The 21,779-nt window shown below is 43.9% G+C and overlaps 4 protein-coding genes across 6 annotated transcripts; 2 read left to right on the top strand and 2 right to left on the bottom strand.

The window, feature by feature from the left end:
• The first annotated feature begins 272 nt into the window (after positions 1 to 272).
• si:dkey-21c1.1 (protein FAM104A-like) lies at positions 273 to 4,186 on the top strand. The gene is made up of 3 exons (XM_041239898.1): positions 273 to 1,122; positions 1,985 to 2,099; positions 2,777 to 4,186. Exons 1-3 carry the CDS (start codon positions 1,106 to 1,108, stop codon positions 3,020 to 3,022), a joined length of 378 nt encoding a protein of 125 aa, XP_041095832.1. The 5' UTR covers positions 273 to 1,105; the 3' UTR covers positions 3,023 to 4,186.
• A 1,940-nt stretch (positions 4,187 to 6,126) lies between these two features.
• LOC121307666 (AP-4 complex accessory subunit Tepsin-like) lies at positions 6,127 to 12,342 on the bottom strand. Of its 2 annotated transcripts, none has more exons than XM_041239901.1 (13): positions 12,260 to 12,342; positions 10,537 to 10,609; positions 9,949 to 10,040; positions 9,634 to 9,727; positions 9,307 to 9,374; positions 9,120 to 9,198; positions 8,660 to 8,731; positions 8,262 to 8,447; positions 8,001 to 8,181; positions 7,566 to 7,679; positions 7,341 to 7,419; positions 6,953 to 7,087; positions 6,127 to 6,796 (listed from the first exon to the last, which is right to left on the bottom strand). In XM_041239901.1, the coding sequence occupies exons 1-13, from the start codon at positions 12,296 to 12,298 to the stop codon at positions 6,182 to 6,184; spliced, it is 1,827 nt and encodes a 608-aa protein (XP_041095835.1). In that variant the 5' UTR covers positions 12,299 to 12,342; the 3' UTR covers positions 6,127 to 6,181. The 2 variants fall into 2 exon arrangements, with proteins under 2 accessions (XP_041095835.1, XP_041095834.1); XM_041239900.1 differs by having other exon boundaries at positions 8,262 to 8,450.
• Positions 12,343 to 12,573: 231 nt separating this feature from the next.
• On the top strand, positions 12,574 to 15,113 carry ndufaf8 (NADH:ubiquinone oxidoreductase complex assembly factor 8). 2 transcript variants are annotated; one of them, XM_041239843.1, is made up of 3 exons: positions 12,574 to 12,880; positions 13,094 to 13,204; positions 14,494 to 15,113. In XM_041239843.1, exons 1-3 carry the CDS (start codon positions 12,755 to 12,757, stop codon positions 14,512 to 14,514), a joined length of 258 nt encoding a protein of 85 aa, XP_041095777.1. In that variant the 5' UTR covers positions 12,574 to 12,754; the 3' UTR covers positions 14,515 to 15,113. The 2 variants fall into 2 exon arrangements, 1 of the variants encoding a protein (XP_041095777.1); XR_005948371.1 differs by lacking the exon at positions 14,494 to 15,113 and having other exon boundaries at positions 13,090 to 13,180.
• Positions 15,114 to 16,010: 897 nt separating this feature from the next.
• LOC121307650 (putative sodium-coupled neutral amino acid transporter 10) lies at positions 16,011 to 21,773 on the bottom strand. Its single transcript, XM_041239879.1, has 5 exons — positions 21,648 to 21,773; positions 20,987 to 21,403; positions 20,495 to 20,590; positions 19,409 to 19,561; positions 16,011 to 18,922 (listed from the first exon to the last, which is right to left on the bottom strand). Exons 2-5 carry the CDS (start codon positions 21,399 to 21,401, stop codon positions 17,904 to 17,906), a joined length of 1,683 nt encoding a protein of 560 aa, XP_041095813.1. The 5' UTR covers positions 21,402 to 21,403; positions 21,648 to 21,773; the 3' UTR covers positions 16,011 to 17,903.
• Between the last annotated feature and the right edge of the window lie 6 nt (positions 21,774 to 21,779).

Consider the following 21,779-nt stretch of genomic DNA (forward strand, 5'->3'; position numbering starts at 1 on the left):
TGCATAAGCAGATCACAGTACAGCATTAGCAAAACTTATTCACATTCAGTGAAAGGACCCTGACAAAGGTAGCGTTGCAAATGCCTGCGTGGTATAAAAACAGCTACTAATACTATGCCGTTATCGCCTTATGAAAACAATACAATTTGAATGATGGGGTCTATCTATTTGTTTTTCTTTCCTCCCTCCTTCGCTGTGTTTTACCGGGATGTTCCCGGTGGTTTTAGGTGTCCTGATCTCGCCTGCGTGCCCGGCAGCCGGGTCTCCTTCTTTATTGCGCAGCCGCGCTGTCATGTAAACAGCAGCTGGGGTTTGTAGCGATACAAGGGAAGAAATCCTCCTAAAATACCGCATTTAAATTATAGGGGTGGGAGTATTTTAATAGAGGGGGTTAAACACACCCTAGCCTTGCTGCTGTTAAAATCGACGCAGATAGAGAATAAAACCGGGGGTCAATGGTTGTAAGATTTGGGGTACAACTAGCGACTGGTGTTCGATCCTGGGAGGCTAACTGTTAATACAGGGCAAAAAGGGGCAACAAAGACGGGTTTAAAATTATTGTTTTAGTTTGGTGATTCGGATATAACGCCGATCCAGTATCTTTAAGGGCTGAAACGTATGTATCTATGACTTGACTGGAATCTGTCACTAACTAAGCTGGTGTGGAGTTCTTTGTGACCGGCTTCGCTTGCTTGTTGTGAGGTAGAGCCTCCAGTAATGACAATTGCCTGATATGGAAAAGGGGCTGGGTTAATTTCACAGGTTATCCATTAAAAGTAAACAGACGCCAAGACGTTGCTAGAGCAGGAGCATTACTAGGCCCCGATTACTCGAATGAAAATGAAGGCCGGTGTGGTTTGATTTTATTGAGCTCCTACCAGCTGCCGGCGCCACAGTCCCAAGTTCATAACCACGGCAGCCCGACTGTAAACTTGACGCAAGATTTGAACACTGAATAAACCCCTATCTATTTCAAGTTAAATGTGGAGATGCGAGGTTGCAGCAGAGTGACTTGAGAAGCTGACTGAACGGGGACGGGATACAAACTAAGCGAAGAGGAACTCAAAGGGATTTCGTTTGAACACATTGGACCACAATCTGTTAGATGTTATCAGAAAGCAGGTGAGTCGTTCTTTTGGTGTATTATTTACACCTTGTTTCACCTTCTGAATCGTTTGAAAACGTATTTACGAGAATCAACATGTCATACGAGAATCAACATGTCATACGAGAATCAACATGTCATACAAGAATGGCAGTTTTGGGTTTTGATATGCGACATTTAACCCCTTACATTACCAGGATTATTTATATGTTTCTTATAAGGACATGGCATCACCCACAGGTATACGTGTTGGCTTATTGTTAATGTTGTTTATTACATTGGTAGTGATGGGTCGAATTAATAACGTGAGCAACAGAATGGTGAAATGATCAGCTGCAATACTAAAGCTTTACTGTTTTAGGGTAGACTGTAGCCAGTGGTGATTTGCAGTAACACTTTATCGCACACAGACTCGGTGTTACTGACTTCCTTCGAGTGACTGCTCTATGCAGATTGAAACATTACTTTAAAGGGCGTTTAAACGTTGTGTGTGTTTATTTTTTAAATTAAACTTTGAGCACTGGGTTTGAAAAATGCCCATAGTGGAAGTAATGTTGTTGATACGACGTCCATGTTTACATGATTTGTAAGTTTGTCCAAAAGTTAGCAAGTGGTTCTGGTGTACAGTAGTTGTAAGCAGAATGTGAAAGTGTAACGTGTTCCTAACAGGGTCACTCCACAACAAGTCATAGTTGGATTCCACATATAGGCGGGGCAGCCCCATGAGGTACTAATAGTCCAATGATGACAGAAACTCTAGGACTGATAACCACCTGGCTTAGAAGAAAGGCTCTGGTCTCTGTGTAACTGTAAACCCCACCTGCAGATCTGAAAGGGCTGACAGTGTCATAATGCAATGTCTGCCTGTGCCCCTCACAGGAAGCGCCCTCGGAGCTGTGACGACGATGACAGCCAGCTTCTCCCACAGTCCAAACGGGACGGAAGCAGCAACCCTCTCTTCCCAGAGCTGGGCCGGGACATCTGGGATTCAGAGGTAAGACCCACTGCCACATGGGTAAAACAAAACTGCTGTACTGTGGGCCACGTTCACAAAGCATTTACCATGCTGAGTTAACACCAAAAAGAAAACAAAACATAGCTGTTATCAGGGTTGGGGGTCAATTCCTGTTTTTCAAATCCTTTTTAAAATACATTCCCATTTAATCAATAACAACACTTCACTGATCAAAATTACAATTAACAGCATTTTGTTAAAATGAGCTCTCACAGTGGCAAGAAGTTATTTAATTTGAAGTCACTGTCAATTAAATTGGCTTAAAATTAAAGCAACTGAATAATCACAACAGTTATGATGTCTCCCAAATATAAATTTGAATTCTACGTCCTTCTGGATGATATAAAATGCTTCAATCTCTCTAACTCCTGGTTGATTGAAGCGCTTATACATAAGCTTCCATTGTTTCTTGCTAGTTCTGTAACATTAGCATTCTTACAGTTAATCAGCATTTGTTCATCTTAAGAACTACTTCAGAGAGTAGTGCTAATATTTTTTTGCTATGTGTACACTGTCGGTCTATCATTAAATGTACAACAAAGGCTTGCAAAAGAAAAAACTAAACGCGACGATATTGATTAGATTGATTTCATTGCTAATGATTATTTAATAATCGCGCGTATCTGTATTGATGCGGAACCTCTCTGTCTCTCCAGTCATCGAGCAGCGACAGTAGTGCAATCAGCAGCCCGGAATGTGCTGGGAGCAGCAGCAGCCAGCCTGCCGAGGCAGGAGGAGGCCACTTGAAACTGGGGACTTTCAGCTCCGCTACCTCGTCCTCTGTGCACTTTAACGAAGAGTCTGCCTCGCTGAGCCAGGGCTCCTACCAACGAATCAACCGCATCCTGCGAGAGGCACACTTCCACAGCCTGCAGAGCCGCGGGCCCCCGGGAGACACGTGATTCCCACCTCACCCCCCACCCTCCAGCACCTCTAACACCTTCTGTGAAGGACGGAGGGGGCAGGACCCCTCGCGGCCGCGGGGAAGAAACACGGATTCCCGTTTGGAGAGTGAGCCCCGAGAGAGTGGATTTCAATTCTTTCACAACCTTTGTCCAGTTGACTTCTTCATTATCATCTTCAGTTTGCATTTTAATTTAAATCATTTCCAATCCCTCTATTTCCTTGTCATAATAGTTGAGTGTCTTCAACAAGTGCTTCATTTTAGCAGCCCGATTGTCACTTCTTATGGCCTTGCCAGTTATCTCACTAGCAGGCCAGGTATTTTTCAAATTATTAGATCATTTTTGTCTTGTCTACTTGAATGTGACAATCGGGCGTCCTCGTAGCTGGGGAAATGAAAAGCTTACACAAGCTATTTACAATAAAATCAGGACAGTATTCTTTTGGATCACTCAAACGTTGATCACTACCTTTCTGTTCTACTTTGAAGTGACAGCGGGGTCTAATTACTGATCTAAACAGCAAGTTTAGATTTAGATAAGTTTGATTTAGATAAGTGTGAAATTCCATTTATTAATCCTCAGATAGGACACAGGACTTCTCTATTATAGATAGCCTCCATCTGAGAAGGACCAGAAAAGTGCTTCATTTTAGTTTTTTTGCACTGAATGCTGGAAATAATGCAAGCCACACTAAGGCACACTTGCCCGACGTGACCTGTATATAACAGATCAGCTTGAGGACATGCATCTAAATCAGCTTCCCACTAATTATAGCCCATAGCGTTAGTAGTAACTGTTAAAGAAGGTTTGCTGGTGTAGAGCTAAAGTAAGAGAAGTGTACTACTCAAGAGAATATATACACTGTTTAGACTATCATTTTACCCTGCCCAAAATATTTTTGTATGCATTCTATAAAGGTTAATTTTCTTTTATTGGAATTTGTTACATTTAGTTTCTCCCATTATATGTATACAAATCATGTACTGACTCAGAACTTCTGTTTGCTCAGATTAAGTCAATAGTTGTTTTGGATGCACTGTGCAACACAGGGTTAAAATGCCTCTCTAGCTTTTTGGTCAATTTTTTTTTTTTGAACCAGACACCAGGCTTGGTGACTGAGTCAGATAACCTTTAACCTGGTATCCACAGCCCCACAGCAAGAGAGAGAAGAGACAGGGGCTGTGGGGTGGGGGGGGGGGGGGCCCCAGTCGTGTAAGTCTCCTAAGATTCTCTCGAGAGATGTGTTCGGACGAACAGTCTCAGAGGAGTACCTAAAAAACTCCTATCACCCCCCCCCCCCCCCCTCCTCCTCCTCCTCCTCCTCCTCCTCCTCCTCCCTCCAGTTATTGCTACAAATTAGTATAGAAAGATTTAGAGGTTGTGTTGAAGACTAGGGTCACTTGTTTATTCTCTTAGTGTAAAACAGTTAATAAATCCAGGGACAGATGCAGAAGACTTACTTGCCGAATTACAGTTGTTTACAATCGCATTGGGAGTGGAATTCTACCCACAAAGCCATTGCAGAATTGTGGGACCATGTGGTCCAGTTCAGCTACAGGCACTTTCTGAAGAGCTCAGTTTCAGGGATGGTGGATGTGTGATACAGGCACCACTTAGGAACTGTGCAGCATTGTGCACTTTTTTTGTAACCCAGTCCCCTACAAAATCATGTTAATTTGATCCAGCCTAAAGGAGACTAGGTCGCCATGATCAGAGTTGGAACTGAATCGTTAGCTTAGTGTTGATGAGCTCTTGGCTTATTAGCGAACCACTGACCCACTTGGCCCCACCACAGCGTTACCTCACCGTTCAACTGGCTTCCATTTTCATTATTCATTGGAAACTTTGACTTTTTGACCTGTATTGTCTGCAGTCCTATACAGTAATGTGGGTCTTCTTTAGTTACAAGGCCACACAGAAGTTGGATTTAAATTTAGAATTGTACGTTAGGTTTAAGCATCCATTTGAGTTTGAATTGTTTGTTTGTTTTTAATCCACCTCTTAAAGATTTCAATTAAAGCTGATGGTTTATAAACTTTTCTCTCTCAAGGTTCATTCTGTTCAGGTATGCTAAATGCACGAGAACCCCTGCGCTCTTTTATTTCACATTTGGATGCAACGTATATTTTCTGTTGGGTTCAAATTCAATTTACATTTATTCATCACTACCTCTTTCAAATGAGTTTGTCTAAGAGGTAAATGCTACTAGATGGCAGTAAATTGAGCACCTATTAAACCACGCATTTGGATTCACTTAATTGCAATTCTATGTACAAGGATGCTGTACTTACTTGGAACCTGTGACCAACACAGAAGGGCTGTGAAAAATAACTTGTCTCAGACCAGTAAACTAATCGGGTGTAGATCGATTTGTATTACTTTTTCAGTATTTTGTCTGGTTTCACAGACTCGGATTAGCATTATTCTTGGACTATCATGTTGCCTTTCGCAAGGCAGTACAAGATAGTTGCTAATCCAGATCTGTGACTTTGATGCCTGGTATCAGAGACCCCATTAGCACTACTGTTACCTGGAGTCAAAGATTAGTGATAATCTGAGTCTGTGAAATCAGCTATTCATTACTTAATCTTTCTGTCAAGTTACTTTGTACTGAAGGAGTTATTTATCAGTTGCGTTATCACAGGGAGTTATTTTGTTTTCAATGTAGAATTACAGTTGTTGCCAGCCAGCTTGTGTTAGCATTGTTACACACAAGAGAAAAACCTGCATATGAATGGTCTGTGTACCTGATGACGAGGTGGTTTGCAGCTCACACATTTACCCAAGTAAATGCATTTTGTAGGTTTTTACAGGGATTTGCTTTACTAACCTATGGTTAGTCAGTAACAGTAATATAACTTGGACTACTAGATTCAGGTTTAGTGCAGTATCCCACATGGGAATTAAATTCCACTTTGACAAATTCTCAGACACCTATCTGAATACTGGACTCAGCTATGCCCTACCACAGCTCTCTGTTCCATCCCTCACTTGAATGCCAACAGGGACTTGGAGTTGAATACAGAACATTTTCAAATAAATCATACAAAACTGTGTCAAAAATAAACAAGAATTTTTTTGGTGTTTTTTTTTTTTTTTTTTTTTTTTTTTTTTTTTGGTTATTTAACTTTGTTGGCAGACATCAGACTTGTCCTTTTACATGTTAAGGAAGGAGAAGGCAGACCGGTGCTTTTGTTCAGTGTCAGGCTGGGGAGACCCAGAGGCGCTGTCTGTGGTACAGTCTGTCGAATCTGCAGCACCTGCAGTTTTGTTGTCTTCTATTGTGCTGCAGTTGAAAGGCTGTGTGGTCGTCCCTCCATTAGAACTGGCTGTCACTGGCTTTGCTCTAGTAACAAGCTCCATCCCACTAAACAGAGACAGGTTACCAGCGACAGGTTCAGAGGGCGGCTCAACTGAATCAGAATCGGCATCTGAAGGGTCCCTCTGCTGTTTGTGTGAACAATTAGTGTTTTCACTGTCCTGGGACTCCCTGCTGTCTGTCAAACAAGTGTCTTTGAATCGCTCTGGGCAGCAGGAGTGGCTACATGTGCCTGTTTCCACGCTGGAACCGTGCGGAGCAGACTCAGTTGGCGAGATCTGGCTGCCCGAATTTGAGGCGGAGGATGTGTGAGAGGGCAGTAAGAGGGCTCCACTGCCCCTCAACTCGGGAGACCCGTCTAGGAGCTGTGGACACATCGCGGAGAGAGAAGAGGAGGAGGTGCTGCTGTTCAGTCCCCCACCTGCTATCAGCGCCTCGAACTGCCTCAGAAGCTGAAGCAGACACAAATCAAAATTTCAATTAATACAGGGGCTATGAGAGATCTCATGAACTGCCCCTAGGAGAAAAACACATTAGCTAACACATGGCACAAGGAAACTGGCATTCTGTTAATATGAACCCACCCTACTACCCTGTAGATCACTTACCTTTGTCGCTTTGTTAGCCACAGGTCCTGCAGAACCCTTGCTCAGCTGCAGCAAGGGCTTCTGGGTCACTGCAAAAATCCGGTCAAGGGAGAGCAGGTCTGATGACATCAGGCAGGCCAGGGCACACAGACACCTCTGCAGGTGGAACAGAGAAAAAGAGTTGTTGTTTCCAGCTACATTTAATACAACTTTGAAGTCAATGCCACTGTGTGTGAACGAGGGGTCACTATCAGAATTGGATCTGCCACAATAAATGTGTGTGCTTTTTTCAGTATCAATACTAACCTTGATATTCCTGTTTTAGTTCTTGGTAAACCAACCAATGTCAGTCTGTTATACAGTATTCATATCTGGAGAGATTCAAACTGACAAAGCTATAAGAAAGTACCATTGAGACAATGTCTGCAGGGTCCTGAAGCTTCCTGCTCAGCAGCTCCACCACCACCTCACAGTTCAGTATTGCACACCTGGGGGAGAAAACCACAGCCAACAAGCTTGTTTTAATAATAAAGAACCGCTGAACAGTGCCATATGATGCTGCAGGAGGACACAGCATGCAATGCCACCTAGTGGACAAATCTTAATTGCCACCACATGTTCTGCACGTACTCACTCTTTGATGAAGTGCTGTGTCTCATCTCTGGACAGGAAGACCTTTAAGCCCTGGGACAGGGAGTTGATCAGCATCATTTCCTGGGCACAGTCCCCCAAGTGCATAGCCTCCACCCTGCGATAAGCAAACTGGCATTACTGGCTAAACCAACAGCCAGGGAAAACAAATTGCATCACAGCTGAGATCTCGACTTTAGGAAAATTGAATTTGGTAGTAAGGGCAACAAGGTAATAATGACTTTTTGAATCCGCCGCCAAGTTTTACACTCTGGTAGAAGAGGGTGTCTTTTTTGCAATGTAGCTCTACCATAAATGTTAGCCTTATAAAGTACTGTAAAATTCAAAACCTCAGTCATCCATTTCTTGACGTGCATGTAGCATAATTTTACTGGTCACCAATCAAACAAACACCTGAAAAACACAGCAGCACATTAACCTTTCAGAGAGATCGCCACTCTCTCTGCTGGCTCCCGATTGGCTGTCAGTCCCTGACTTGCTGCTTCCACCCACAGACTCCCTACTGAGATCCCCGTTTTCCAGAGAGGAGTTCTGGGAGCTGTGTCCGCTGTCGCTCTCCTCCCAGCCTCCCCCTGCCAGGCCAGGACATCTCTGTTGAGCTGCGGGGGGAGGGAGGAGTAAGTAACTACATTTGTAACCATACTGAAATAAAAACTACAGCCTGCTATCATTCTGTCACCTTTCATGCTGTGGGAGGGCAGGGGGGTGGCTGACCGTTGCACCGAGGCCTCCACAGCAGCAGAGGGCGCCATCACAGGCTGGTAGTTATTGTCGTGGAGGCAGGAGCTGGGGAGCTCAGAGGGCGGAAGAATGGCATTGGCCACCACTTCTGCTGCTTTCTGGATCCTGTCCAGAAGAGTGCCCTCTGCTGAAGACAGAGAGAAGAGTTAAGTAGTAACTGAAGAGAGAAGCTAAAAATAAACTGCACGTGAGTTTTTAAAATCTTGCTTTTTTTCCCTGTTATTCTGATGGTGTTGCTACCATTGCACCATCTACACTACATAGTCTCAGCTTCGATTATACAGAGGAAACAAGATGCTGTGCGCAAGGATGGCTGTGTGATAAAAACAAACTTACTGGAGACGTTTCTGCCGGGACTGTATCCAAAGCCTTGCATTCCAGAGTTCAGCCTCGTCCCTGAGCCCATTCCTGCAGGAGAATTACAAACATCCCTCACTTATCACTCAAGGGCCCCATATACAGAGCTCCCTGTCTCCTGAATCCTCCCGGAGGGGTTGAAATGGCACATCACAAGCACACACACAACTAAAACTGCTTGGTCTGTGCTCCTTCACCCCGCACTGACAGTTGGAAGTATGCTACCATTTCGTTCCAAAAAGATGCTTCATTTCATCAGATTTGAATGGTTTCCAGTATTTAGAGCTAACGCTTTTCTGGTCATTGAAATAGACCCTAGCATGTGAAATACCTTCTGGCTCAGAGATGACCACTCAGCGCACAGGCTGGCAAGTCTTAGGAAACCCACATACAGACAACTCAATTATATCCTCCTTGCTTTTTCTTTCAGCCGATTTACCTGCGGGCGGAGAGGCTTTGCAGGGAGACAGAGCAGGAGGGGGCAGCACCGAATCAGAGAACAGCACACTGGCCAGCTCCTGCAGAGACACAGTGAACAGACACTACAGTCCAACCTGCTTATAAACAGGCAATGTGGTAGAAACACACAAGCACAGCTTATTGTGTCTGTATGAACAGAGCTGTACCTGGGCTGCAGCCCGCACTCTCTGGTACAATGCAATTCCATGGACCGGGTCCGGAGGGCCACTGAACACTAAGAGACAGGAAAATCAGTCTTCATTTCAAACACTAGGAGGCAGAGTCAAGTACCCAAAACACACCACAAACAAAACAAACATCTGCACAGTGTTAAATCTAGTGAGAGATAAATAAAATAAAATAAGTGAGTGTAGTTACCATGGCATTAAATGCCTCCACTGTTTGCTTTCAAACACGCTTTCCCTTGACAAAGGTATGTTAAACATACCGAAACATTGGGAGGATTGATCTTAGAATTCATAGCATCAGCTCACCAGTCACTTCCTGGACGAAGGTGGCATTTCTGCGGAGCTCAGACAGGAAGTGATGCGAGCCATGAGTGCAGAGGTGGAGAAGGATCTTCAGCACCTGAGCAGGAGGGAGATGTGGAGAGACCAGTGTTAGAGCAGCATTGCCATTTTAATATATATATATATACAGTGGCAAAAATAAATCTGGTTATCCTCAGTGCATATTATGCAGTTTTACTTAAACAAACATAGTACAAATGACCTGACAAGTCTTTCTCAATGTATTCAGTACAGGTAGTGAGAGAATGCATGAGGTAGTCTAGGCGCCCAAGTGCTCACCTTCAGTTTAACACGGCCGGAATCGCTCTGCAGCCTCTCCAGGAGATACTGCAGCAGACACTGACAGCCCCCCACTGACTCATGGGACACCTCTGCAGTGCCACACTGTTAGGGAGCAGAACAGCACCTTGATGCATTTGAACAAACCGTTTCCTACACCTGCTTGGTCTCCCAGGCAACTCGGTTCAGAGGAGGGCTGGTTCGGTTTCTTACCATCATCATCATCATCATCATCAGAGTAGAGTACAGCATGTCATACCAATCTTGAGATGCTGTTTGTCTCCTCTGGACTCTTACTCCTGCTGAAATGGACCAGCCCACATTAACAAATACATAGAGAAACCTGAATTGGCAGTTGCTGTGATGGACTATGCTAGTTCAATGGGCACCGGATAAGGCTTCACTGTGTTTGAGCCAAATGACATACGTCTTATATTCTACAGATGAACTGAATGATTCAGCATATCCACGTCAAGGGTGTGGCCCAGAACTGTGTGATTCTAGGTGTAAATTATATAAGCTTCCGATTGTTTCTTTATTGATGTGTTTATTTGCTTTTACAAAGACACGGATCAGATAAAAGGATACTGCAAATTTCTTCAAACAGGTACCCGGGACATGGAGTGTCATCGTCTGAGGTGGCTTTCATCAGAGTGGGCACCTGTGAGGAAAAGGGCGGGGGGGGGAGACAGAGAAGAGTCAGTCCATCTCATTCCAGACAGGCCCCTAGATCTATACTGCCTGCAACAGAACCCACTGTCTACCACACTGCAACTCTAACCACTGAGCTACTCAAACCCACTGTCTTCCACACAGCAACTCTAACCACTGAGCTATTCAAACCCACTGTCTTCCACACTGCAACTCTAACCACTGAGCTATTCAAACCCACTGCCTTCCACACTACTCAAACCCAGTCTTCCACACTGCAGCAGCTATTCAAACCCACTCTAACCACTGAGCTACTCAAACCCACTGTCTTCCACACTGCACTCTAACCACAGCACAACCACTGAGCACTTCCACACAGCAACTCTAACCACTGAGCTACTCAAACCCATTGCCTTCCACAACTAACCACTGAGCTACTCAAACCGAGCTACTAACACACTGCAGCTACTCTAACCACTGAGCTATTCAAACCCAAGCAACTCCCACTGACTCTAACCACTGAGCTACTCAAACCCACTGCCTTCTTCCACACTGCAACTCTAACCACTGAGCTACTCAAACCCACTGTCTTCCCCACAGCAACTCTAACCACTGAGCTACTCAAACCCACTGTCTTCCACACAGCAACTCTAACCACTGAGCTACTCAAACCCACTGTCTTCCACACTGCAACTCTAACCACTGAGCTACTCAAACCCACTGTCTTCCACACTGCAGCACAGCTCTAACCACTGAGCTATTCAAACCCACTGCAGCCCAGCAACTCTAACCACTGAGCTACTCAAACACACTGCCTTCCACACTGCAGCCCACTGCACTCTAACCACTGAGCTACTCAAACCCACTGTCTTCCACACTGCAACTCTATGCAGCCCAACACCACTGAGCTACTCAAACCCACTGTCTTCCACACTGTAGCCCAGCACTCTAACCACTGAGCTATTCAAACCCACTGTCTTCCACACAGCAACTCTAACCACTGAGCTACTCAAACCCACTGTCTTCCACACAGCACTCTAACCACTGAGCTACTCAAACCCACTGTCTTCCACACTGCAACTCTAACCACTGAGCTACTCAAACCCACTGTCTTCCACACTGCAACTCTAACCACTGAGCTACTCAAACCACTTCCACACTGCAACTCTAACCACTGAGCTACTCAAACCCACTGTCTTCCAGCACTTCTGCAGCAGCACTCTAACCACTGAGCTACTCAAACCCACTGCCGCTCTAACCTATAAAGCAGCTCCAGCCCTACAGCTTCCACACTGCACTTTATATTTTGTTTACAACGGGAGCAGACATTAATAAGAAACGACGACATGGATTGCCGAAGCTAAACGCTGCACTAACGCACACCACCAAACAGACCAGTGCAACAGGGCTAATTCCCTTTAAGTCGGAAATGATCAGGTGAAGGTCGGATCAAGTCGGCTAAATTTTAAAGCACTTTTAGAAAACGATTCCTTTAACTCCGTCTGAACACGAACACAACAATGAAAGATCAATCATGACACACTTTAAATAAGACAAGCAGCGTTCATGAACGGCTTGTACAGCTGGCACACGGGTTGTAATCAAGCAATCCGTGCTACAATATGAAGAAACGCTACGCTTGCAGTCTATCGTTACTCACTTTTTGAAGGAACCCCAGCCTCTCGATTAGGGATGCCATGATGTTGCTCTGTCAGCGTCAGCTGATCGTCCACACCAATGTAGGGCGGGACTATCAGTGACGATTAACCAACCACTGAGTTCTCATCAACTTTTCTCCCTAACCATTGGCTCTCAGTGGGAGTGGTTCTACCTTTTCATCGAAAGAAAGCACAATAGGGCGATTGGGCAACTAAGTGACTGACAGTAGACTTCACCAATTATAAAAGCGCTAAAAAAAAAAAAAAAAAAAAAAAAAAAAGGCCACCCAATAGAAACACGATTTGAAGAGTCGACGTGTAGAGGTTCAACAAGATGGGGGTTCTGAATAAGAGCAAAAGACGAGTTTAAAGGACTTTCTTATTTTATTTAATATCCATTTTTTATGAAAAACAGCATCTATATTGTGTTACAATTCCATAACGCCTAACTAACACTGCCATATCAAGCATTGCATTTAGCATATAAGATATTAACAATGGGTTTTCCATTCTGCAAAGTCTCACTGGCTGCAGCGAGGGCGATGTCAGGGACAAATGTGTGGACTCGCAGCCGGGAGAGAATGCTGCGCTTCCCGGAGCTGATAGCTCAATGCGCCGAGGAGGTGAGTCTGTCGACTCGGGGGAATTATTAGCATATTTTTGGTTTATATTAATGTATGACATTTTTATTTTAGTGGCATAAATTAGCATTTTGGTGTAGCTAATATTAAGAGCTGGAGCCACTTAAACTATTACGTGATGCAGCCTTTCGTAACTGTTGAGTGATACCCTGTCAGTAACTGGATTATGTTGCTTCATGTTTGTGTTGAAGGCAGGCTGCTGTTTACGGGAAGTGCGTGTCTCATACGACTACAGGCAAGCAGGAACTGAGCAAGAATCACTGTGCCAAGGAATTTCAAACCTTAAGGAACTGCTTCCTGTCTGCTGTGAGTTATTTTACGCGATCATACCCGCACTGTACAGGGCCTGTTGTAGTGTTAGAAAGTGGTACGCATACCAAAACTTGACCCTCATGATGTTAGAAAGTGGTACACTGTCAGATTTTGGTACAGGTGCGATCTGATGGGTGTTTTCCTATTGTCAAACAGAGGTACATTTCCCATTAATTATACATCTTCTTTTTTTTCAAAGTTAAATTGGAAACAATCAGTTTCTCTGAAAAGAAAAAACAATTCACAACAACAAGACAGAATGAGAAGTCCACCGCAAAGCTGCAAAGTAAAAAAATGTACAAGACCCAATGCATATGATAAATATTTGCATACTATAGTGGAAAAAGTATGATTACATTAAAAACAATGTAAAAGACTGGAAAATATGATAAATTCAATTAAAGATATAAAAGACCGAAAACAGCGTAACATACCAGATTTGAACGGGTGCGGCCCTGCTTTCTTCACAGAAGTTGTTCAGGTGTGCGCGAGCAAGCGCAGTGCGCTGCGTACCACTGTTTAGCCCGTACCTGAAAAGATCACTAGACCACAACCCAATTCTTCTTTTCAAAGTGACGCTGTAGTATGTATGCATAGTTTCCTTTTCAGCAGTTTTGTGAGTTAGTAAGTATGCATGTCTTTTACTTTACCTGTCCAGTCAGCTGCAGCGAGGTATGATTTATGTAACCAATCTCAAGGAGATTTTAGCATCTTGTTGCTCAAATTTCTGGCAGCCCTAATTGGTTAAGCAAGGGTATTTATGAAATGCCAGGACTGTGACCAGGGCCACTCACTGCTATTACAAAACCTATGTTGGCATTATTGCCTTGGTAATTATCTGCTTGCTATTAATTATGGCTGTTGTCTATGATGGCAAGAAAAACGGATCCACGAGTAAATGTCACTGTTGAACATGCTTAAATTCTTGGTGTAAATTGGAGATGAAGAAATCAGTGCAAGGTCTTCTGGGGACACACTGCAGTGCCAGCTTTCAGAAGCTCAGTATGAATCAGGGCTAATCAGGAATCCATTTCAGATTTACTGTAGTGATTGTGACGAGGCTAATAAGGAGTGCACAAACGAAGCTCTTTACACACTTGTTTGTGATGTTTTAATGTTCCGCACCATCTCCCATTTTTCAACCTGGTAATAAATATGTATTAATAAGGATTCAATTGAAATGATCAGATGAGGCAGCAACAAGATGCTTTCTAGAGGTTTGGTTCAAGGGGAAACCTCTGAGATGACACATTTATTTAACTATTTTATTATTTTCCCTGCAGGCCAAGAAGAATGCTAAGTAGATTTTCTTTTCTTCATTGGAAGATAAGTGCTAATGCAGGTAAGGCCTGCAGACTCTGGGTCGGGATCCTCACACAATGCTAGAGGTGATGCCACAGGAGAACAGCTGCATAGTGCTGGACAGTGTGTTACGTGCCCTCACTCTGCACTGAAGAATACAAAATGTATAGTCCAAGACTTTACCCTCTGCACAAGCCTTAGTTGCCACCTGAACCAGATGTAGACCGTTCTGGAGTGCTATTCTATTACCGGTTTTATAGGTACAGACATGTTTTCTCATAAATCAACTAAAAATCCTGGCTCGAACAATAAATGTTAGCATAATGAATGTGTTTTTTTTTTTTTTCCTTGTGTTAAATGTTTTTCAAAGAATATTTTTCAATATATTTGTAACCTGAACCTCAGCAAGGCTAATCCTGCTGCAGTCCAGTCTAAAATCAGTAACATTGGTTTTGTTTGTATTCTTCTTCATGTACTGGTCCAAGTCTTAAATAACTCTTGTAGTTCAGAGATCAGCGCCTTTGTGCAGTCGGCATGTTGGAGGCTGGACTAGGGCAGCGTACTGTGGCTTGCCGTCGTGGGTGCTCACAGCCAGCAATTTCAGATCTGGCGTGACGATATAACCAGACACACACTGTCACTGACAAGCCACGAACTGGGAGACCAAGAGTCACAACACCTGTCCAAGATCGACAGATCATTTTGCAGCATCTTTGTGATGTCAGTTGTTAATCAGCACAATAAAGTCACTGCACCTGCTCTAAAACAGTTTGTCATTTTTTGATCACATCTAGTGAATTTTATCCAGATATAAGTGATAAGTTTCACTTGACAAGAAACATCACAGCAGTAGTAAATGGCGAAACATGCAACAGATCCAGTGTACTTTCTGCCTCACAGCTCAATCCAGAAAGGATGATGATCACTGGAAGAGAGGTTCGAGTCAACCAAGAGCACTGTATGGCCCTCTCAAATCGCAAGCCACCCATACAAGTACAATCGTTCTTCTTGAGATCGGTGCTACACTTCTTAACAAGTTTCTTTTTCACATTTTATTTCAAACCCATTTAGCATTCATTATGACCACATCGTTATTATTTTTTATTTTTTTTAAACCCAAATACTCAAAGTACAAGATTGACACGAGAGAAAGGCATTTCATGGGGCACATGGGTTAATTAGTTGTTCATCTTCTGGTTCGAAATACTCAAAGGACGGAAAGAGTGACACCGAGGAAGCAGACCTTGGGAAGCCGGTGTTCATCATAAGGCTAGGGTGCTAGCTTTCCACAGGTTGAATGCACAATTTTGAAACAACTTTGTCGCCCTAACTGGTACCACTATGTGGGCCATCTAATAGATAATATATATATAGCTGGAGATATATATATATAATATATATATCTATATATATATATATATATATATATATATATATATATATATATATATATATATTACAGTGTGCTGCAATATCATTTACAATGACAGGTTCTAAAGATAGTTAATCATTTTATTAAGGTGCCCAGCAATTCAGGCTAGGTAAGGCACACAAGGTAACAACACAGACAATATGGGCAAACAGATACAACAACAATTGGTTCAAGTAAAGCAATGGACATATAACAATATACTGTTGATAACATCAAACCTGAAGTTAATCAGTAAGGCACTGGAGAAGAAAAAAAAAAGCATATAAAAGTCACACTAGAAAATGGAATGTTTAAATACATTTTAAACACAGCTATTCTCTACACAACATAGCCCAGATTAAATCTAAATCATACACAAACACACTAGAGTTTACAGGCGTGTTCAATACTGTTTTGGCAGTCTGGAAGTAGAAGGGCTATATACTTGCCCCACGATCTGTTTTTGGTCATCACACAAAATAGAAGCAATTCAACTCTGAAGCAGATGTCTGTAGGTTAGCCATTTCAGCATAGAGTTTTGGTGAAACATGTATGTATTATTTGTTTCTTCCTGGTGTGCATATTTACAATAGTTTTTGATAACAATTTCTCATTTTTAGTACCTCCTCTCTGTTAACAAAAAGAAGAATAAAGAATACTTTAAAAAAAAAAAAAAAATTTAATTCGGTTTGTCATTCGGTTTCTTGAGCATGTCCTAATTCAGTTCTTGAGTGTTAAATAGTCATGGTTAAAAAAACGAAATAAAATTTTAAAAAACCATCAGAATTTGTCTTTTTTAGTGCTCCGTTATTTCGTTATCTGACTAACACTTCAAAAACTGAAAACGAATACTGAAAAACAGCAAATTATCATTGAACCCATTGTGTCCAACACAAGCCGGTGAAAGCTAGCACAGTGAGCGACAGGATCTAGCTGAAAACTGAACAGATTTTGGTTTGTTAAATTATCAGGAATCATTTTAGGGAGATGTTTAAGTCGCTTCCCAGAAAAACTCAAAACCAGCGTCGCATACACGGCCATTAACATTGCTATTTTGGTTAAGCCACAAATAGATTTAGAATAATTACCATGTTATTTAAGAGCGCTTAATATTCCAGGTGTAATATTAACAGATGAGAAAGGCAACTCAGCCTAGCTGTTTGAAGTATGACTTCTCCAGGATTCAACTCCTATACTTTCCACTGGGGGGCAGAGTTTAAGTGGCTTGCCCCCAAGAGGAATGGAGCACTGATCAACATGCAGAGTTGGAATCCAAATCCTGACTCCCACTAAAACGATTGAGCCACTTCATAAAGAGATTTTAGAAAACCTGTAAAGAGTCTAGTTTATGAAAAAAGTTTTCATGCTGTATGTTCAGAGATATGATTGAAGGCAGGCAAATGAAATCTGTCCCTAAACTAATGCTGGTGTTTGAATGAAAAAAAATGCAAAACTCTTGGACGAAATTACTTGCTGGCTCATTCACTTAATTCAACACAACCCAAGAACTGGGCACACAACATTTCTACTACTGTGGAATACTTTAAATAGATGAAGGTGTGTCGTCTTCACGCTGTGCTCCAGTAAGTTATTCAAGAATGTGGTTACCAGTTCATATGATCAAAATGTAATAAAATACATCTTTATTATTTTAATAGGTAAAATCCATTTGAGGGAGGAGATAAAGGATTACTAGTTTTTATTTTAAAAATTGCTACATCTGCTATTGGAATGGAGGGGTTATGGTAGCCTATTCCTAAAAATATTTATTCAGCCAAACGGCAAAAAATAATAAAAAAAACAAAACAAAAAACAAACATGCAACACACACCCACAGGGATGAATTCTGCTGCTAACATTGTCTTCAGATATGCAGAAAGGAAATAAATGAACGTCCCGGTTTTGCAATGCTGGTTGCAAATCCAAATCCGACACTATGGTAGCAGCAGCGCCGCCAGACCCCCCCCCCCCCCCTGAAGATTATCTCTGTTTCTCGCTGGGGGTCTCAGCTTCTTTGATCTGCCGTGTGTGGACCAGCGCGCCCCCCAGCAGCTGTCCCTCCAGTGCTGCGTGGAGGTCTGACCCCCCCAGGTTCAGGAGGGGCTCCAGACCCATGACTGCAGGCTCCTGGTGCTGCCCGGCCTGCAGCTCTCTCCTCTTCCTTCTCTTCAGATCCATCTCCGCGTCTCGGTTCGGCTTCTCTTTCACCGCAGGCACCTTGTCCACATCCTCCTGTGGATGTTGCTGTTGCTGCTGCTGGTCATTGTGGTCTTCCTTCTTGGATACCTCTCTGTGCTCCCTCACTCTGTGCTGCTTCAGAACCATTTCCTCCTGGTTTTGTTCTTTTAGGTCTTTGTCCACCGCAGCCTGGCCCTGGTCCCTCTTCATATTCAGCTCCTCCTCGGTTTTCAGCACCACCTTGCGGGGATGCTGATGCTGTGCCACTTCGCTGTCCTGTTTTTCTTTTTGTTCTGGTTCCATGGGCTTCACCACTCCTGCATCTGGCACAGCTCTCTTCTCCGCCTGCACAACCCCTTCCTGAGGCTGCAGTTCTGGCCTGCCTTGGGCTTGCCCCGCTCTCACGTCCTTGAGCGGAGGCTCCTTCACATGAACCTTCTGCCCCAGGGGTACTCCTCTGGCACCAACCTCCCTGTGCCCTTCTACACCACCACCTGGCAACTCATTGGCATTCTGGACATCCACTTTGGGCTCCTCCTTTGGGTGCTTCACTCCCAGCTTGACTGCGGTATCCCTGATCTTATTGGACTCAACTTTGGGCTCTTTATCATTCTTGATATCCTCTTGAGGGGCCTCTGGAGGTTTTGGACCCTTGGGGTTCACATCCCCTCCAGCTGCTGGAACCTTAGGCAGCTGCTCCAGATGGGGTTCTTTCTCCAACCCCGCTGCTGCTCCTGCTGCCTCTGCTGCTGGAGCCTCCTGGGCATTACGCTTCTCCTGTGCTGCTTTCTCTTCGCTTGGGACTCCCTGTTCATCCAAACCTGAAGCGGGAGGGGGGTGGGTTAGTCTTTTCACTTCTTTTGAAACAGAATTTGTGAAACACAAAAGCCAATGAGCTACTCTCTCTACTCTCTTGTTAAATTACATTAAAATGGTCGGGAATGAAAGACCCTCCACTATTGTTCTCTACTGGTTGAATTTCACTTTCATTTTCCTGATCTGCAATTGCTTAAAAAGGACACGGTTGGAATTAAATTGTTACGATTTATGTCTGAAGAAACAGATCCTGCTAGACAAGTGGAGGGTGAATTCACTTTCAGTCCAGGTGGAGGTAAAGCTGGAGCTCAGCTAAGGTTGCATACAATGCTCAATACTCAATCAAGTCTTCTACAGATGAAATGATATATCAAATCATGCAATAAGATATGTAAAAGTGAACCATGTAGTTGTACAGTATAATAACGATAAGACCATCAGCAAATACCAAATGACCTGACCCAGTGGAAGCCATGGGGGTCTCTCATTACCTGCAGGCTTGTCCTGCTGATGGATCTCCTTGTGCTGCTCTTGGATTACAGCCAGCAGCTTCTCCTGCTGGTCCAGCAGTCTCTGCTGCTGCTGTTGCACCTGGATGACCTGCATGAGCACAGCGTGCTCCAGCTGCTCTGCGCGGCCTGCTTCTGCAGAGAGGAGAGAGAAGGTCAGTGCGCACCCAGACACACAACACCACCCAGAACACATGCTCCAACACAGTGTCCATGGAGATGAACCACTCAATTCTGCTACTTCTACCTGCTTACTACTGTGACTAATTACTACTGTTACCTGCAACTTCTACTTTGCCTTTATATACTGTAGGGGCTGGCTGACTGACTTCACAAGTAAAAGCTCAACTATTTCAGGCACTACTTGAACAGCTGGGCTGCAAACTTATATTGTAACAAATTTAAAGAAAGCTTATTTCCAAAATTAAAACCCTTAACATCATACAGACATCAGGGAAGTGACAAGTATCAAGGAAGTGATGCTTTACCCTACTACAGCGAACAAAGACCAAACATGAACATGAAGTCAAAATAAGTATACTGTACATGAGTGTAAAATGAAACAGACAGAATGAAACAGTGTTGGTGTGCGACTCGTACCTGCTACCAGCTTTTTAATCTCAGCTGAAAGGAGTTCCATTGCAAAGCAGGGACAAAGACGGAAAAGTAAGCAGAAAGTTTATACTGAGGCTTAACCTTGCTCCCTTGCTGCTCCACAGAAAGCAGCCCTAAATGAAATTCTAGACCATTCAAACAAGGGGTGATTACGTTTGGATAATAAACGAAACAAAAAACCATCAATGCCATGTGATGCCATGTTCTAGGATTAAAAAGTAAGGATTTTCATATAAATACATACAGGACCACAAGATCTCTGTAGTCAGACAGTGTGTTGTAGCAAGAGTATTTAAGGACTGAAAAAAGATCAGGAGCGAGACTCAAGAGCTAGACTTAAAAACAAACATTCATCTAAAAAGCTGAGAAGTTGAGAGGTTTATTTCATAGCTCCTTGATGTCATGTCATGCCACGCTACCTGCTTTGAGAAAGCATTGCCTGCTCAGCCTTACCATCAAACTTGCCCTCCTGTCCATCCAACTTATTCCCCTCAGCATCGCCCTGCTCCACTGCCTTGTCCCCCTCAAGTTGAGCGGGGACCTCCTCAACTGAAAAGAGAGTCCAGGGGTTAGTACCGAGGGGCTACAGAGGAAGAGTTACCCCATCCTGCTGGGCTCTACAGCCCTCAGGAAATAAAGCCTTTGCATATTCTTGTATTACAGTTGTCATATCTGATGCTCAAACAAGCTGCTAAGCTGTTAAAATCAACCATTTTTGCCCTGCAGCCCTGCACTCTAAGACAGTTGGTCTATGCTAAAGACCACTAAGCAACAAAAAGCCACTACCTCTCTTTTATAAATTTGTTAACTTGGGAGATAAACCCCAAACGCCAACTTCTACACATGGAAACTAGGCGTCACTACACAATCACATATTCCTTTCTGGTATTTCAGCATGTAGAACCTTAAGATAAAAAACCAGCTTGCCCTTTCTCAAACACTTACCGTTCCCCCCATGGTGTTCTGGTACCTTCCCAGCGTCGACAGGCTTCCCGCCCTCATGCTGCACCTCCTTCCCAGCGTGCTCCTCTTCCCTAGGGGGCGGCTCCTGCTTTTCCGCTCCCTCGAGGTCTTTGTAGGCTGGTCTGCCCTCCTGCTGTGGCTGCCGCTGAAGAGCGTTGTTCCCCTGGGCGTGTTCAGCTGGCTGCCCTTCCTCCTCCTGCACCGCAACACCTGCAGCCTCCCCCTCACCCAGCCCCACCTCCTTCCTCTCGCCCTGCTCCGCCTCCTGCTTGAGGTCAGCGTTGGCGGGAGGCCGCTTCTCGGACGAGTCCTCTTTGTCCTTCCTTACGTCCACCCTGACCTCATCGTGAGGAATGGGAGGCTCGTGTCGATGGGCTTCCCCGACTGGGACCGCCATCCCTTAGGAGAGAAAAATGAATGCAACATACTGTTTATTTAGAAAGGCCACGATACTCTCCAAACAGCTTTTCATAACTACTGTTCCAAAAGCTAGTGAAAACAGCTTGAAAATATCACAAGTACTTGCTAGAAAAAGTCACCCAATGCAGACCTGGGGTCAGTTCCAGTAGTAATTGTGCAATTAGTAATCGTTTGCAAGCACAAGTACACAGCAATACTGATGTGTGTAAAAGTGCAGTGTTACCTGGGTTGGGTCTGTCCAGCTGAACTTCTTCCAGTTTGCCCTTCTTCTCTGGGATGATCTCCACAGGGCCTTTAATCTGTGGGGGCTCAACCTGCTCCTTCTCCCCCTGCCCGGCGTCCGGCAGCTTGGGTC

The sequence above is a fragment of the Polyodon spathula genome, chromosome 57, assembly GCF_017654505.1.
Source record: "Polyodon spathula isolate WHYD16114869_AA chromosome 57, ASM1765450v1, whole genome shotgun sequence".
Lineage (NCBI taxonomy): Eukaryota > Metazoa > Chordata > Actinopteri > Acipenseriformes > Polyodontidae > Polyodon > Polyodon spathula.